The 18,508-nt window shown below is 44.6% G+C and overlaps 1 protein-coding gene and 1 long non-coding RNA gene across 5 annotated transcripts in view; one reads left to right on the top strand and one right to left on the bottom strand.

Annotated features, from left to right (window-relative positions):
- Positions 1-15,989, bottom strand: part of LOC129838217 (tubby-related protein 3-like) — a 40,732-nt gene extending 24,743 nt beyond the window's left edge. Inside the window, exon 1 of one of the 4 annotated variants that reach the window (XM_055904993.1) lies at positions 15,844-15,989. In XM_055904993.1, the coding sequence (XP_055760968.1) occupies positions 15,844-15,863 (20 nt within the window). In that variant the 5' untranslated portion in view covers positions 15,864-15,989. Of the gene's footprint in view, positions 1-14,819; positions 15,715-15,843 lie in introns of those variants that run through there. The other 3 variants (XM_055904992.1, XM_055904991.1, XM_055904995.1) reach the window with 3 other exon arrangements.
- A 41-nt stretch (positions 15,990-16,030) lies between these two features.
- LOC129838218 (uncharacterized) lies at positions 16,031-18,410 on the top strand. Its single transcript, XR_008756837.1, has 2 exons — positions 16,031-16,147; positions 16,533-18,410. It is a non-coding gene; the product is annotated as an uncharacterized LOC129838218 (long non-coding RNA).
- Positions 18,411-18,508: the final 98 nt, after the last annotated feature.

Below are 18,508 nucleotides of genomic sequence, written 5' to 3'. Positions count from 1 at the left end.
GCTCCGCCCCTGTGCTTTCTTCTCGAAGAAGCTTAACCCGGCGGAGCGGAACTATGATGTGGGGGACCGGGAGCTGTTGGCTGTGGTTAAAGCTTTGAAGGCGTGAAGACATTGGCTTGAGGGGGCTAAACACCCTTTTCTCATCTGGACTGACCACCACAACCTGGAGTACATCCGGGCAGCGAGGAGACTGAATCCTAGTCAGGCAAGGTGGGCCATGTTCTTTACCCGTTTTGTGTTTACCCTGTCCTACAGACCAGGTTCCCAGAATATGAAGGCAGACGCACTGTCCCAGCTGTATGACACAGAGGAGCGGCCCATGGATCAGACTCCCATACTCCCGGCCTCCTGCCTGGTAGTGCCGGTTGTTTGGCAGCTGGACACGGACATTGAGCAGGCGTTGCGTACAGAGCCCGCTCCCCTCCAGTGTCCCATCGGGCATCTGTACGTTCCGTCTGCTGTCCGTGACCAGTTGATCTATTGGGCCCACAAGTCACCCTCCTCTGGTCATCTGGGGATCGGTCGGTCGGTGAGCTGTCTGACTGGGAAGTACTGGTGGCCCACCTTGGCTAAGGACGTGAGGGTTTATACTTCCTCCTGCTTGGTGTGCGCCCAGTGCAAGGCTCCTAGGCACCTGCCCAGAGGTAAGTTACAACCCTTACCCGTTCCACAACGGCCGTGGTCGCACCTGTCGGTAGATTTCCTGACCGATCCTCCTCCTTCACAGGGTAACACCGCGATCCTGGTCGTTGTGGATCGTTTTTCTAAATCCTGTTGTCTCCTACCGTTGCCCGGTCTCCCTACGGCCCTACAGACTGCGGAGGCCTTGTTTACTCATGTCTTCCGGCACTACAGGGTGCCTGAGGATATAGTGTCTGATCGGGGTCCCCAGTTCACGTCGAGGGTCTGGAAGGCGTTCATGGAACATCTGGGGGTCTCGGGTCAGCCTTACCTCAGGTTTTCACCCCGAGAGTAATAGGCAGGTGGAGAGAGTAAACCAGGATGTGGGTTGGTTTCTGAGGTCCAATTGCCAGGACCGGCCGGGTGAGTGGGCAGCGTTCGTGCCCTGGGCAGAGATGGCCCAGAACTCGCTCCGCCACTCCTCCACTAACCTCACCCCCTTCCAGTGTGTATTGGGGTATCAGCCGTCAGACCGAGGCTCCTGCAGTGGAAGACTGGTTCCGGCGCGCGGAGGAAACATAGGACGCCGCCGATGTCCACCTTCAGCGCGCCGTGCTGCGCCAGGAAGTGGGCGCAGACCGTTACCGCAGTGAGGCTGCATGTATTTATTCATCTGTTCCCCCCATGTCTTTGTGTGAAATTGGTTTTGTTACGTGTTTCGTGTGTACGCGCCAGGCTGGGGTTTTTTCCGTTATTCTGTGGTATTTCCACGAAGGATGTTTATTGTAAAACATTTCCTAATTTTTGTGACTGTTTCGAGCCTTGCACTTTTACCTTTGGCTGGAGGTTTTGATGCAGTGGCGTCTGTCTGTTTTATTGCCTCTGCCTAAATAAAGTGTGCGCCTGTTCACAACTCTCTGCTCTCCTGCACCTGACTTCTCCACCAGTAGCGCACACACTGACACAGACTGGGCAAAATTGGCGAAGATTGTGTTGATTAACCCTGTTTCCAGTGTGCCCGTCGGGAAGGGATTCTTTCCCCAAACCAGAGTAAAGACGGCCTCAAGATCGCACCTTCTTGAGAACAAGGTAAAAAGGCTGATGTGCATCAAGCTGCTCCAAGGAGTTGGACAGTTTTGACATCCCAACAGCAGCAGCAGCTCACTTTGAGCAGGCCAAGGTCCACCCCAAAACGCAAGTAAATTACAGGCAAATTATTATGTTTGACAGGCCCAGTCCTAGCAGTTCTGCTGCCGCCCTAGGCAAGATCACCATGTATAGTAGGCCAGGCCTATATAGATTTAGAATGGATTAATAGACCAGAGTAGAGTAATGATGTGTATCATGCACTATTGGTGCATTTCAGTTGAGCTTATTCAGCAGCACTTAGAAACTAAACATTGAGCTTTGGAAACAAGTACTTTTATAAATGCATGGCGCGGAACTCGTTTCACAGGAGTATTGTAAAATAAGCTTTCTGTTAATGAACCAGCTGTAACAAATGTTGTTTATTTACATATGGAATTTGATTGTCCAACACCAGTTTGATAATTTCTTCATTTTGTGGCCACCTAGAGTGGCCTCTTTCCACTGCTGTGGTGCTGAATCGCAGCTGGAATTGGGAGCGAGGCGGGCTGGCCCTGGAGTTCGTAGACAACCATGTTTTGTTATTTATTAGGACTAATTAAAATCTGCACGCCTAGGCTAAATTAAAGTAGAGGCCTAGATTGTATTTGAAACCAGCTGTGGTTTGTTATTTATTAATTAAAATGTTCATACAAATAGGCTATAGGACAGGTCATTGGCAAATGATATTATACAAATATTATATTTTGAAGTTTGTTTTATTACTGTGTAGGCGACTTGTTCTTCTAGGCTAAATGTTTTTTCATTTTTTTAATGATATTCATTTATGATTTATAGCACCTCTGGTCAGCAATATTTTGCTTTTCGATAAAACCTGTCATGCTGATATAAGAACAGGCTAATTTACAGGCTCATTTCTATTCTGTTAAGATTAATTACAATAATCTAAAATGTGCTTTGGAGCACCATGGGAGGACAGCCTATGTTACGCACCCAATGCATATGGATGTCCGGTAAATTTCTCAAACATCCGGTAAATTAAAATCTTGCCGTCACGGTGTCCGCCACCAAATTTTCCTGACGGAAACCCTGCCCAGGCTACATGTCTGTTCCTTACACTAATCCTCTACACACATCCTCTGAAAGACTACACAAGCAGATTACATCAAATAATCACAGTCCACATTGCAGCATGAGAACAGGAAAGGGTGGGAACTGCCCTCTGATTTTATTCTCATCTCAGGGTAAAAATGGACCTGGATTTCACACTTTTTCTGCAGAGTTAACAGTAACCTCTTACGCACACAGCACCATGCTCTGCTCTCAGGGCACCTCTGGTCAGCACAGTCCTAATGCACTGACATCAAACAGACATCAATAGGAGTGCTGGGGGACCATAGGGAGAGTTGATTTCCCTCAGACAAGCCATTACATTAAGCACAGTGCCCTCAGCTCTGAAACGGATTGCTAGAGTAAGATGTGGTAGGGAGAGGCATGCTCCAACACGTCATGTCAGGGTTTCCCCTGTATTCATAAAATGTTTTCAGTGTAAACTTAAACGACTAAAACCAGATACAAAGTATACAGAAAAGATAATGAGGGTACATATTTTTAAATAAGATAATCATTGAACTATTGATTTTGTTATAATGTTTGAGTCACTCAGATAGCATAAGAACACAGCATAAGCCATGGCAAAATGTGTAGAATTGCGGGAAATTTGCTTAAAAGTAGCTGTCCAGTGTTTCCAGATTAATATGAAATATGACCTATAATGAATTACAATATGAGTAAAATAGTTTTCCTTCCAAAAAAATGTAATTAAGTATGCACAGCAGCTTTTCTGTGTTGGAATGGTTTAGGTGTACCCCAACAACAGAATGGTGTGGGCATATACCGGTCATAAAATAAAAAAATACGAGTAGACCGCTGATTGGCCAGCTCAACCTCCTTTTTTTTTTTTTTTTTTTTTTCATTTTCATTACAGTACAACGGTTTGATTTGTTTGATCTTAGCTAGCTACAGAGCCGTCTTTGTATCAAACATAATTGTGTAGTTATTGAGGTTCGCTAGCCAGCTATTTTCGTCCTAACGTAACGTAACGTAGTCAACACTGCTAGCTAGCCAGCTAGCCACCGAATAGCAGCACTGTAGAAACGATTGCATTACAACGGAACGACTTGATTAGTGTAGTGTGTAGTGTTAGCTAGCTACACAGTTGTCTTTGCTATCTTTGATTTGTTTGATCTTAGCTAGCTACTTAGCTAGCTGCATAGCCGTCTTTGTATCAAAGATAATCGTGTAGTTATTGAGGTTCGCTAGCCAGCTATTTTCGTCCTAACGTAACGTAACGTAGTCAACCCTGCTAGCTAGCCAGCTAGCCACCGAATAGCAGCACTGTAGAAACGATTACATTACAACGGAACGACTTGATTAGTGTAGTGTTAGCTAGCTACATAGTTGTCTTTGCTATCTTTGTATCTAAGATAATTGTGTAGTTTTGAGTAATTATCAGTTAGCTAGCCAGCTATTTTCGTCCGCCGCGCTGCCGTTCTCCTACCTAGTCAACACTGCTAGCTAACACTGCTAGCTAGCCAACTTCTACCGAATAGCAGCACTGTAGAAACTTACATTACAACGGAACGACTTGATTAGCGTAGTGTTAGCTAGCTACATAGTTGTCTTTGCTGTCTTTAGAGAAATTTAGAGAAATTGTCGAGGTTACCTAGCCAGCTACACTTTCAACAACGCAGCCACTGCTAGCCAGCCTACTTCACCAGCCAGCAGTACTATATCATTTTAGTCAATAAGATTTTTTTTTTTTTTGCAACGTAAGCTTAACTTTCTGAACATTCGAGACGTGTAGTCCACTTGTCATTCTAATCTCCTTTGCATTAGCGTAGCCTCTTCTGTAGCCTGTCAACTATGTGTCTGTCTATCCCTGTTCTCTCCTCTCTGCACAGACCATACAAACGCTTCACACCGCGTGGCCGCGGCCACCCTAACCTGGTGGTCCCAGCCCGCACGACCCACGTGGAGTTCCAGGTCTCCGGTAGCCTCTGGAACTGCCGATCTGCGGCCAACAAGGCAGAGCTCATCTCAGCCTATGCTTCCCTCCAGTCCCTCGACTTCTTGGCACTGACGGAAACATGGCTCACCACAGATAACACTGCTACTCCTACTGCTCTCTCTTCGTCTGCCCACGTGTTCTCGCACACCCCGAGAGCTTCTGGTCAGCGGGGTGGTGGCACCGGGATCCTCATCTCTCCCAAGTGGTCATTCTCTCTTTCTCCCCTTACCCATCTGTCTATCGCCTCCTTTGAATTCCATGCTGTCACAGTTACCAGCCCTTTCAAGCTTAACATCCTTATCATTTATCGCCCTCCAGGTTCCCTCGGAGAGTTCATCAATGAGCTTGATGCCTTGATAAGCTCCTTTCCTGAGGACGGCTCACCTCTCACAGTTCTGGGTGACTTTAACCTCCCCACGTCTACCTTTGACTCATTCCTCTCTGCCTCCTTCTTTCCACTCCTCTCCTCTTTTGACCTCACCCTCTCACCTTCCCCCCCCTACTCACAAGGCAGGCAATACGCTTGACCTCATCTTTACTAGATGCTGTTCTTCCACTAACCTCATTGCAACTCCCCTCCAAGTCTCCGACCACTACCTTGTATCCTTTTCCCTCTCGCTCTCATCCAACACTTCCCACACTGCCCCTACTCGGATGGTATCGCGCCGTCCCAACCTTCGCTCTCTCTCCCCCGCTACTCTCTCCTCTTCCATCCTATCATCTCTTCCCTCTGCTCAAACCTTCTCCAACCTATCTCCTGATTCTGCCTCCTCAACCCTCCTCTCCTCCCTTTCTGCATCCTTTGACTCTCTATGTCCCCTATCCTCCAGGCCGGCTCGGTCCTCCCCTCCCGCTCCGTGGCTCGATGACTCATTGCGAGCTCACAGAACAGGGCTCCGGGCAGCCGAGCGGAAATGGAGGAAAACTCGCCTCCCTGCGGACCTGGCATCCTTTCACTCCCTCCTCTCTACATTTTCCTCTTCTGTCTCTGCTGCTAAAGCCACTTTCTACCACTCTAAATTCCAAGCATCTGCCTCTAACCCTAGGAAGCTCTTTGCCACCTTCTCCTCCCTCCTGAATCCTCCTCCCCCCCCCCCCCTCCTCCCTCTCTGCAGACGACTTCGTCAACCATTTCGAAAAGAAGGTCGACGACATCCGATCCTCGTTTGCTAAGTCAAACGACACCGCTGGTTCTGCTCGCACTGCCCTACCCTGTGCTCTGACCTCTTTCTCCCCTCTCTCTCCAGATGAAATCTCGCGTCTTGTGACGGCCGGCCGCCCAACAACCTGCCCGCTTGACCCTATCCCCTCCTCTCTTCTCCAGACCATTTCCGGAGACCTTCTCCCTTACCTCACCTCCCTCATCAACTCATCCTTGACCGCTGGCTACGTCCCTTCCGTCTTCAAGAGAGCGAGAGTTGCACCCCTTCTGAAAAAACCTACACTCGATCCCGCCGATGTCAACAACTACAGACCAGTATCCCTTCTTTCTTTTCTCTCCAAAACTCTTGAACGTGCCGTCCTTGGCCAGCTCTCCTGCTATCTCTCTCAGAATGACCTTCTTGATCCAAATCAGTCAGGTTTCAAGACTAGTCACTCAACTGAGACTGCTCTTCTCTGTATCACGGAGGCGCTCCGCACTGCTAAAGCTAACTCTCTCTCCTCTGCTCTCATCCTTCTAGACCTCTCCAAGTTGGGCATCTCCGGCGCGGCCCACGCTTGGATTGCGTCCTACCTGACAGGTCGCTCCTACCAGGTGGCGTGGCGAGAATCTGTCTCCTCACCACGCGCTCTCACCACTGGTGTCCCCCAGGGCTCTGTTCTAGGCCCTCTCCTATTCTCGCTATACACCAAGTCACTTGGCTCTGTCATAACCTCACATGGTCTCTCCTATCATTGCTATGCAGACGACACACAATTAATCTTCTCCTTTCCCCCTTCTGATGACCAGGTGGAGAATCGCATCTCTGCATGTCTGGCAGACATATCAGTGTGGATGACGGATCACCACCTCAAGCTGAACCTCGGCAAGACGGAGCTGCTCTTCCTCCCGGGGAAGGACTGCCCGTTCCATGATCTCGCCATCACGGTTGACAACTCCATTGTGTCCTCCTCCCAGAGCGCTAAGAACCTTGGCGTGATCCTGGACAACACCCTGTCGTTCTCAACTAACATCAAGGCGGTGGCCCGTTCCTGTAGGTTCATGCTCTACAACATCTGCAGAGTACGACCCTGCCTCACACAGGAAGCGGCGCAGGTCCTAATCCAGGCACTTGTCATCTCCCGTCTGGATTACTGCAACTCGCTGTTGGCTGGGCTCCCTGCCTGTGCCATTAAACCCCTACAACTCATCCAGAACGCCGCAGCCCGTCTGGTGTTCAACCTTCCCAAGTTCTCTCACGTCACCCCGCTCCTCCGCTCTCTCCACTGGCTTCCAGTTGAAGCTCGCATCCGCTACAAGACCATGGTGCTTGCCTACGGAGCTGTGAGGGGAACGGCACCTCAGTACCTTCAGGCTCTGATCAGGCCCTACACCCAAACAAGGGCACTGCGTTCATCCACCTCTGGCCTGCTCGCCTCCCTACCACTGAGGAAGTACAGTTCCCGCTCAGCCCAGTCAAAACTGTTCGCTGCTCTGGCACCCCAATGGTGGAACAAACTCCCTCACGACGCCAGGACAGCGGAGTCAATCACCACCTTCCGGAGACACCTGAAACCCCACCTCTTTAAGGAATACCTAGGATAGGATAAAGCAATCCTTCTGACCCCCCCCCCCCCCCCCCCTTAAAAGATCTTGATGCACTATTGTAAAGTGGCTGTTCCACTGGATGTCATAAGGTGAATGCACCAATTTGTAAGTCGCTCTGGATAAGAGCGTCCGCTAAATGACTTAAATGTAAATGAGTATTACATCATACTCCATGAGGAAATAGCAAGCATTTTTTTTAACAGCTGTTTGAGATGTATTCATTTTTACTCCAATTTATGCGTTGGCCACAACGACGAGTCAATAACACGAGTCAATAACACTATTTGAATATGAGAATAGTATATAACAGAATATTTACTTTTAAAAGTGAGATTTTCACTAGACAGTTACTTTAAAAATGCACATTTTCTCTCAGTCCCATGGCAAAATGTGTAGAATTGTAGGAAAGGATTAGCAAGTTACTAGAATAAAGTCAGCACAAATATGGAAAACATCCGATCATGATAGAAATGTCATTTGGTGTTAACAGGTTACGCTAGCTAACGCTACTTTAATTTGCTCATCAAAAGAACAATCAACTCAGGTAGAAAGTTGTCAGCACCTGATTCGTCATCAGCTCAACAGTATAGCTATCCTTTAGCCATTATAGCTAACCATCTTTTTCTGCCCCAGGTGGAAAAATGTCGATGTGGCTGTAATTTATGCTTTGGCCACAAATACAAGTATAGGACGAGTCAACAACATTATATTTTAGTTAACAGAATATAAACTTTTTAAAGTGAGATTTTCTCTGGCCAGTTACCTTAAAACTGCTAATGTTATCTCATCCCCATGGCAAAATGTTTAGAATAGCATGAAACTAGCTATAAAACTGTAAAATGTCTTCTCCGCCCCATGGCAAAATGTGTAGAATTGCAGGAAATCAGCTTTAAAACTACAACATTTTGTCTCAGCGTCCAAGAGGGCCTCTAAAATGTTTGGTGGAAATCCTAGAGGAAACACTGTATTTCTTTTTTTTATTTCACCTTTATTTAACCAGGTAGGCCAGTTGAGAACAAGTTCTCATTTACAACTGCAACCTGGCCAAGATAAAGCAAAGCATTGCGACAAAAACAACAACACAGAGTTACACATAAACAAACGTACAGTCAACAAGACAAAAGAAAAGAAAAATAGAAAAATCTATGTACAATGTGTGCAAATGTAGAAGAGTAGGGGGGTAGGCAATAAATAGGCCCTAGAGGTGAAAATAATTACAATTTAGCATTAATACTGGAGTGATAGATGTGCAGATGATGATGTGCAAGTAGAGATACTGGGGTGCAAAAGAGCAAGAGGGTAAGTAAAAATATGGGGATTAGGAAGTCGGGTGTGCCATTTACAGATGGGCTGTGTACAGGTACAGGGATCGGTAAGCTGCTCTCACAGCTGATGCTTAAAGTTAGAGAGGGAGATATAAGACTCCAGATTTTGGCAATTCGTTCCAGTCATTGGCAGCAGAGAACTGGAAGGAAAGGCAGCCAAAGGAAGTGTTGGCTTTGGGGATGATCAGTGCAATATACCTGCTGGAGCGCGTGCTATGGGTGGGTGTTGCTATGGTGACCAGTGAGCTGAGATAAGGCGGCGCTTTACCTAGCAAAGACTTAAAGGCTGACTACACCGCTCGCGTTGCGTGCGCAAGCTTTGCAAAAATAAATGTAGAAATCTATATTATTCAATCATTGCACCCACACTGCTCGCTCGCGCCAACGAGCATCTGCGCTGCCAAGGGCTAAAATAGAAGTCAGGTCTATTTGTAACGCAGATCGCGCTGCAAGTCCTGCCTCTCCCATCTGCTCATTGGTTATAGAAGCAGGTACCCACGTGCCATTTCCTCATTGTTAATACCCACATGGGTGACTGAAAGATGAACAAGGTCAGTGGCGGTAATGCACCTAATTTATGACAGTTGCAAATCGCAATATAATGTCAAGAGAAGAAAAAGCCTAGAAGGAGAGATGACTAGAAACGATTCGTTTGACCGTTTTGTGTGTGGATTAATGGTCAGAGTAGAGGACCTTGTGCATTTCAGGTAAAATAACAACTCCCAGGACAAATTGGTCCTGGTCAGTCCCTGGATGGGAGACCAGATGCTGCTGGAAGTGGTGTTGGAGGGCCAGTAGGAGGCACTCTTTCCTCTGGTCTAAAAAATATCCCAATGCCCCAGGGCAGTGATTGGGGACACTGCCCTGTGTAGGGTTCCGTCTTTCGGATGGGACGTTAAGCGGGTGTCCTGACTCTCTGAGGTCATTAAAGATCCCATGGCACTTATCGTAAGAGTAGGGGTGTTAACCCCGGTGTCCTGGCTAAATTCCCAATCTGGCCCTCAAACCATCATGGTCACCTAATAATCCCCAGTTTACAATTGGCTCATTCATCCCCCTCCTCTCCCCTGTAACTATTCCCCAGGTCGTTGCTGCAAATGAGAACGTGTTCTCAGTCAACTTACCTGGTAAAATAACGGTAAAATAAAAATAAATAAAAATTACCTAGCAACAGCAAGCTAGCTAAATAGGACAAATTAGCTAGCAAGTGCAAGCTAGCTAGCTAAATTGCCATAAATGTTTAATGCTTTTCGACCTGTCCCCAAATTAATGTAATTGGTTCAGATTTTGTTTTGATATTTTAACCTGTGTGTCGTGATCGCGTTTGGTGTGGGGGACAAAATACATTTATGCACGATGGCGCACACGCTCAGCCGGTTTGGGTTCCGTGTTATAGATGACCTGGAGCCACTGGGTTTGGCGACGGATATGTAGTGAGGGCCAGCCAGCGAGAGCATGCAGGTAACAGTGGTGGGTAGTAAATGGGGCTTTGGTGATAAACGGATGGCACTGTGATAGACTACATCCAATTTGCTGAATAGAGTGTTGGGGGCTATTTTGTAAATGACATCGCCAAAGTCGAGGATCAGGAGTATAGTCAGTTTTACAAGGGTATGTTTGGCGGCATGAGTGAAGGAGGCTTTGTTGAGAAATAGGAAGTCGATTCTAGATTTAATTTTGGATTGGAGATGACTAATGTGAGTCTGGAAGGAGAGTTTACAGTCGAACCAGACACCTAGATATTTGTAGTTGTCCACATATTCTAGGTCAGAACCGTCCAGAGTAGTGATGCTAGTCTGGCGGGAGGGTGCGGGCAGCAATCGGTTGAAGAGCATGTACTTAGTTTTACTAGCATTTATAAGCAGTTGGAGGCCACGGAAGGAGTGCTGTATGGCATTGAAGCTTGTTTAAAACCTCTGTTAGCTACTTGGGATGTAACCTTGATGGAAGCTTGGGAGGTGTGAGCATGGCCAATAAGGTGCTAGGGAAGGTTAATGCCAGAACTAAGTTTTTGGCTAGAAAGTCCAAGCTGCTTGATAAGGACTCCATGAAAGTGCTAGCTACTGCCCTCATTCAATGCCATTTTGACTATGCTAGTACTTCCTGGTTTGTGGGCTTATCTAAACTTATGAAGGGGAAGCTCCAGATTAGAGGTCGACCGATTAATCGGAATGGCCGATTAATTAGGGCCGATTTCAAGTTTTCATAACAATCGGAAATCGTTATTTTTTTTAAATGTTTTATACCTTTATTTAACTAGGCAAGTCAGTTAAGAACACATTCTAATTTTCAATGGCGGTTTAGGAACGGTGGGTTAACTGCCTTGTTCAGTGGCAGAACGACAAATGTTTTACCTCGTCAGCTCAGGGATTCAATCTTGTAACCTTACAGTTAACTAGTCCAACGCTCTAACCACCTGCTTTACATTGCACTCCACGAGGAGCCTGCCTGTTACGCGAATGCTGTAAGAAGCCAGGGTAAGTTGCTAGCTAGCATTAAACTTATCTAACAAAAAACAATCAATCAATCAATCAATCATAATCACTAGTTAACTACACATGGTTGATGACATTACTAGTTCATCTAGCGTGTCCTGCGTTGCATATAATTGATGCGGTGCGCATTCGCGAAACAGGACTGTCGTTGCTCCAACGTGTACCTAACCATAAACATCAATGCATTTCTTAAAATCAATACACAAGTACTTATTTTTTAAACCTGCATATTTTGTTAATATTGCCTGCTAACATGAATGTCTTTTAACTAGGAAAATTATGTCACTTCTCTTGCAACAGTTATACAGTCATATACAGGGTATATGCAGCAGTTTAGGCCGCCTGGCACGTTGCAAACTGTGTGAAGACTATTTCTTCCTAACAAAGACAGACAACTTCGCCAAACGAGGGATGATTTAACAAAAGCGCATTTGCGAAAAAAGCACAATCTTTGCGCGACTGTACCTAACCATAAACATCAATGCCTTTCTTAAAATCAATACACAGAAGTATATATTTTTAAACCTGCATATTTAGCTAAAAGAAATCCAGGTTAGCAGGCAATATTAACCAGGTGAAATTGTGTCACTTCTCTTGCGTTCATTGCACGCAGAGTCAGGGTATTTGCAACAGTTTGGGACGCCTGGGTCGTTGCGAACTAATTTGACAGAATTTTATGTAATTATGACATAACATTGAAGGTTGTGTAATGTAACAGGAATATTTAGACTTATGGATGCCACCCGTTAGATAAAATACGGAACGGTTCCGTATTTCACTGAAAGAATAAACGTTTTGTTTTCGAGATGATAGTTTCCGGATTCGACCATATTAATGACCTAAGGTTCGTATTTCTGTGTTATTATGTTATAATTAAGTCTATGATTTGATAGAGCAGTCTGACTGAGTGATGGTAGGCACCAGCAGGCTCGTAAGCATTCATTCAAACAGCACTTTCGTGCGTTTTGCCAGCAGCTCGTCGCTGTGCTTCAAGCATTGCGCTGTTTATGACTTCAAGCCTATCAACTCCCGAGAATAGGCTGGTGTAACAGATGTGAAATGGTTAGCTAGTTAGCGCGCTAATAGCATTTCAAACGTCACTCGCTCTGAGACTTGGAGTAGTTGTTCCCCTTGCTGTGCATGGGTAACGCTGCTTCGAGGGTGGCTGTTGTCGATGTGTTCCTGGTTTGAGCCAAAGTAGGAGCGAGGAGAGGGACGGAAGCTATACTGTTACACTGGTAATACTAAAGTGCCTATAAGAACATTCAATAGTCAAAGGTATATGAAATACAAATCGTATAGAGAAATAGTCCTATAATTCCTATAATAACTACAACCTAAAACTTCTTACCTGGGAATATTGAAGACTCATGTTAAAAGGAACCACCAGCTTTCATATGTTCTCATGTTCTGAGCAAGGAACTTAAACAATAGCTTTCTTACATGGCACATATTGCACTTTTACTTTCTTCCCCAACACTTTGTTTTTGCATTATTTAAACCAAAATGAACATGTTTCATTATTTATTTGAGGCTAAATTGATTTTATTGATGTATTATATTAAGTTAAAATAAGTGTTCATTCAGTATTGTTGTAAATGTCTCTATTATAAATAAAATTAAAATCGGCCGAATAATCGGTAGCGGCCTTTTTTGGTCCTCCAACAATCGGTATCGGCGTTGAAAAATCATAATCGGTCGACCTCCACTCCAGATAGCCCAGAATAAGCTGATCAGGGTAGTATTGAAGGTGTGTCCAGGTACTCATATAGGCAGGATCTGCTTTCAGGAACTAAACTGGCTGCCTGTTGAGGCTAGGGTGTCCCAGATTAGACTAGGTTTGGTTTACAGGAGTATTTATGGTCCTGCGCCCAGATATCTAAGTGATTACTTTCCTTGTGTTAGGGATGCACACAATCACAGCACCAGATCAGGTGTTGCTGATGTGTACTTATACAGGTTCAGGAGTAATGCTGGGAAAGGTACTTTCTTGTATACTGGAGCCTCAGAATGGAATGAGTTGCCTCTGCCTATAAAAATAACATCCTCTCTGGACTGCTTTAAAAATAAAGTAAAAATATGTTTGATGTTTTCTGTGCCCATATGAATAACCCCTATGATGTAACTGGAATGATGAGATAGATGTTCTTCTATGTTTTTGTTTTATTATTTCACTGCCATACTGTGTTTGATCTTGTCTAGCCATCTTGTCTCAAGAGGACCACAATGGAAATAAGTCCCAGACTTTATTGTGTGTTATCCTCGATGATTCTATTCATGTGCATGTATGGCTTTTAAGTTTTATGTGTGCTTGTTTTTTTAAATGGTCGAATTAATAAACTAAACTAAACTAAAAATGGCCAGATGTATACAGAATGGTGTCGTCTGCATAGAGGTGGATCAGAGAATCACCTGCAGCAAGAGCGACATCATTGATAGATACAGAAAAAAGAGTTGGCCCGAGATTTGAACCCTGTGGCACCCCCATAGAGACTGCCAGAGGTTCCATACAACAGGCCCTCCGATTTGACACACTCAACTCTGAGAAGTAGTTGATGAACCAGACGAGGCAGTCATTTGAGAAGCCAAGGCTATTGAGTCTGCCATAAGAATGCGGTGATTGACAGAGTCAAAAGCCTTGGCCAGGATGATGAAGACGGCTGCACAGTACTGTCTTTTATCGATGGCAGTTATGATATCGTTTAGGACCTTGAGCGTGGCTGAGGTGCACCCATGACCAGCTCGGAAACCAGATTGCATAGTTCTTGTGTCAACTTGTTTGCCTATTAATTGTCCTGAGCCCTTTTCCACAGTGTGCATTAATGTTACAAAGGGAATAGCCAATAATATTGTTTGTTGTGGGTGCAATGGTATTGCAACATTCGTGGGCATGCTTTAAAAACCAAACACTATGGAATTCTCTATTGCCTCCAGATAGTCACATAACATTCAACCATACTACATTCCAATCCACAATAATATGGGGGTGGAGTGTCATTATTTTGACCAGGAATGCACAGCATAAGGAAAATGTTTGCTTGTGAAATAAGCATTAAGAATCCCTAAATGAAACTCAACTTCACAGGGTGAAATGAAGTTGCAAAAGCAATGCAGTGGATTTCACTTGTGGGTGCTAGCTAGTATAACACCTTAAGCTCAGCAAAAGAACAGGTTTTGTCATAATAGTAGGGTCATAAACAGTATAAAGTCAGTTGTCATTTTAATGACAAGTTGTCATGACTGTGTTTATGACAGCTGATGCTGTTATGCCGAAGGGTTCAGGTAGTGTTAAATAATAATCCTACTCTGACTGACATATTGTAATTTGTCTATTGCCTCCATGTAGCATATCACATAACTATCACATCATTAACCACGAACTGAACCATCCAACACCCTATTCAACATCGGATTGTCCCCATGTTGGCCACAGTTCCATACAATCATTATGCTATGACATTAGCTTGATTCACCTGCTTTTGTTGATGTTGTTCATCCTGTCACTTCTTCCGTTTCGGGAGACTTCTTTGGTGGTGACCGTGCCGAGTGATGTTGCCAAGATTGCCCCCCTCATAGGCCCTAATACTGTATTTTTTAGCACGCTGCTATAGTACCCACATTTCTGCGGTTCCGTCTCCAAGGACAATGGCGCAAGCTCCTATGACAAAGCCACAGTAACTCGAGAAATCGAGTGTAATATATTCCCTATCTGATGGCTTTCCTGACGCAATAATGTTACGTTAGCAACCCAACATATTCCAGGCTTGAGCCTTGCTAGATGTTTATAACGCCGTTATAGCTCCTTTGTCAACATACATGTTCATACAATTTTGACAATTTTCAGATTGAACGTTATAGCTAGCTAGCAAGTTAAAATCAAAAAATACTCTCTCATTTTCAAACACATTCCTGTTACAAAACATTAATCACAAAGTTTACGAGCAATCCATGACGAATTGTGTTCTTTCTGTTTTACCGTTATTAACAAGCACGCTAGCTAGCTAACAATCGATGGTGTTTTCCTAGCTACAATTCACTGACCAGCTAGCTCATGTTTCCTTTTCGTGATAAAACGATTCCCAAATTATTAATGATAAGCATCTAACTCTGCTTGATTCCTGACAAGAAAAAATAAAATAGTTCGCTACATTTCAAGTTGTGAAAAATATGCATTTTAGTTTGTGCTTGGTATTATCTTCCATGATTGATTTACCACTCAGCCTCTGATCTAGTCTCTTCACGGAGCACGCTATCTTCAGGCAAGCAAGCCTGAGCAAGCAAAGAACATTAGCCAAACATTAGCCAAACTAGCATCATAGTTCTCGAGCAACAGTGCCTTCTGAAAAAGTTAAGTGACAGACAAGTCTCGCGCACCACCACCAGACACACTTCGCCCATCAAATTTGGACACCGCATGTCTACATAATATCATGGGCAAAGAACTATAAGAACTATATATATATATATATTTATTTACTTATTTTATTTTTTACTTACCTTATGCTGTAGTAACTCATGTTTATCCACGGTTGCTATGGATCCCAGCTGGTGGTGGCCTCCCGGTGCAGCAGACAACTTTCCTTGATACGCTTGGTAAATTGTTCCCCACAGCCCTAGTTACCGCACATGACTACAACACAGGGTTGCCAACTCCTCAGTAAGGAAAGTAGCTATTGGCTGTCCTACAAGTCGCTAGAAGTCGCTAAATGACGCCAGCGCCTAATTTGCATAATTGGCCATGTGTATGTAATTGTGATGGACGCCGTAGGAGAGAGGAATAACGTCGTGGGAGAGACAAAAAGTGAGTAAAAAACACCCAAAATATGTTTAGAACTACAAATTAACTTTCTTCTGTTGATTCTTGTTTTTTTATGTCACAATTCCAACCCTCCTCCTTTATCCGGACTTGGGACAGACAAAAGTGACCCAAAAGAGACACTTACATAGTTTTTTTTTTTTTCTTAATTTGGTTTGGTTTTTAACCTTAGGGTCCACTTAGGAGCCTACAACAAGTCACAGTAAAACATGAACATTTTTAACCATAACATTTCATTTTTTTGTATACAATCTACATTATCAACCTAAATGGACCAAAAAGAGACAATAGAAAAAACTGTCAAAGACAATGTGAGAAAATTATGGTAACTAGTCTGGCCCTAATTCAGGTTAATATTTTTTTTTCCCAGACCCTGGGAAAAAGGCTCACAGAAAGAGTGGGTCATCGTCATTTTGGTCAGGGCTCTCTATGGCAGGTTCAGCAACTGAGGGAGCTGACTTAAATGAGTAAGCAGCTGATGTGCCAAAAAGCTGCTGGTGCTCATTGCAAGCCTCACCAGACAGCTTCAGTCCATATCGAATGTACAGGATGGGTTAAGGGTCTGCAAGGACATCCGATTTCTAAGTTTGCTTTTTACCACACTCATCTGGCTGAAGACTCTCGACTACAGCATTCGAGTGTGGCAAGGACAACACAGACACAGCAACCATGGCAAGTTCTTGAAACGCGTTGATATCAGCTGCATCCCTGAACTTCATAATCTCACTCCAGAAGCCCAGTGTGTTTTTTGTCTCATTCCATTTACTAAGATGGATGGCACGCCATTGCTGAACAATCTTGTCTAGCTCTGCATTTGAGTCGCCAAGGAGCTTGGCTATTTTCATTTTTTTCTCCAGGGCTCTTATTGTGCTTTAGAGTTTCCTCCACATTGAAAACTGACATGTACTGCAATGCTTCGATGTTGTCCAGCAGTCTCACCCTCAACTCATTAGTGAAGGCTACACACCGCTTTCTGACATTGTTTTCATCCTCAGGCGCAAGGTGGAGCTCAGCTGCTTTTGACTCAAAAAGGTAACCAAGGTACGGTTTGGGACTGATGTATCCATCTATTGGCCCTTTGAGTACATCAACATTTGCCAATGGTTACAGCACCCTGCTGCTCACAGACTTGATCAGGCTAACCAAGCTGTCAAGTAGCTTAAGAGGATCTACTTGCTCTCCCTCAAAAGCCTTGATGGCCAACTGTACCTCACCCAGCACTGACTTCAAAAAAGTCAGATACAATATGTTTTGAGGATCACTGTACATGGAGTATAAAACCTCAGCCATGTAGCAGTGTTCACTGGACTTGGTGACTGTGAAATGCAGCCTAAGCTCCTCCCACTGGTCCAAAATGCGTGAAACCGCAGGTTCAATGGAGAGCCAACGTGTGGCACACACCTTGGTTATTTGTAAAGGTTTCTCCCCACAGTTGATGGTCTCATATATGGCCTTGCCCTACGCTTTGGAGACACTGAAAACCAGTTATAAGTCTCTCGTACCAAGTACTCCACACTACGTGGGATGGTGTCATTGGAAGCATGACTTACAGCAAGCTGCAGAGAGTGGCACACACAGTGAATAAGAACCAGATATTTGAGGCCATACTCCTCCTTCAGCACTTTATGGACCACATTGTGAATCCCTGTCATAACAGAGGCATTGTCAGTCCCTATCCCCAGGAGTTTCTCTTTTTTAAGACAACACTTCTCGAGGAAAGCCACAACAGCACGGGCTATAGATTTAGCATCTCCTCCCTCCAACTCAAGCCCCAGAAATGTTGATACAATTGTCTGCTTGGTATCACTAAAGTACCTTATCACAACCCCCAGGTACTTAGAAACACTTACATCCGTGAACTCATCGAGGAGGAGGCTGAAACGCTGGTCACCCACATCTGTGACCAACTTCTTTTATAAAGTATGGTGCTAGAACACCATTAATCATTTCTGTGCACTTTGTCCTGTGCATTTTGAAGTAGGTAGCAGCAGTGGAGTCTGAGAAAGCAGCTCTACATGCTTCTCCAATGTGATCACATGCCAGCATGGAACAGTGTTCAGCGAATGGTGGCCTCAGTCTTTTTTGCAGTCAATTTTTTTAACCATAAATGGCAGCTTGTTTTGGGTGGAACTGTTATAAAGCTTTGCCTTTTGAATATGTTTTTGAGTTACTAAGTTTGGCGTAGAAATCAGCCTTACAATACAGCCAGTATGCCCATGTATCATCTCCAATAAACAGCTTCAACCAGTCTTTGAATTCAGGGTTTGATTCCCACTCCTTTCTGTATTTTTGAGTGTACAGTCTAGACTGAGACATGATGAGCTAGCCAGCTAGATGTTTAGCTTA

The sequence above is a fragment of the Salvelinus fontinalis genome, chromosome 39, assembly GCF_029448725.1.
Source record: "Salvelinus fontinalis isolate EN_2023a chromosome 39, ASM2944872v1, whole genome shotgun sequence".
Taxonomy (NCBI): domain Eukaryota; kingdom Metazoa; phylum Chordata; class Actinopteri; order Salmoniformes; family Salmonidae; genus Salvelinus; species Salvelinus fontinalis.
This window is presented reverse-complemented; position numbering and strand designations above follow the sequence as displayed.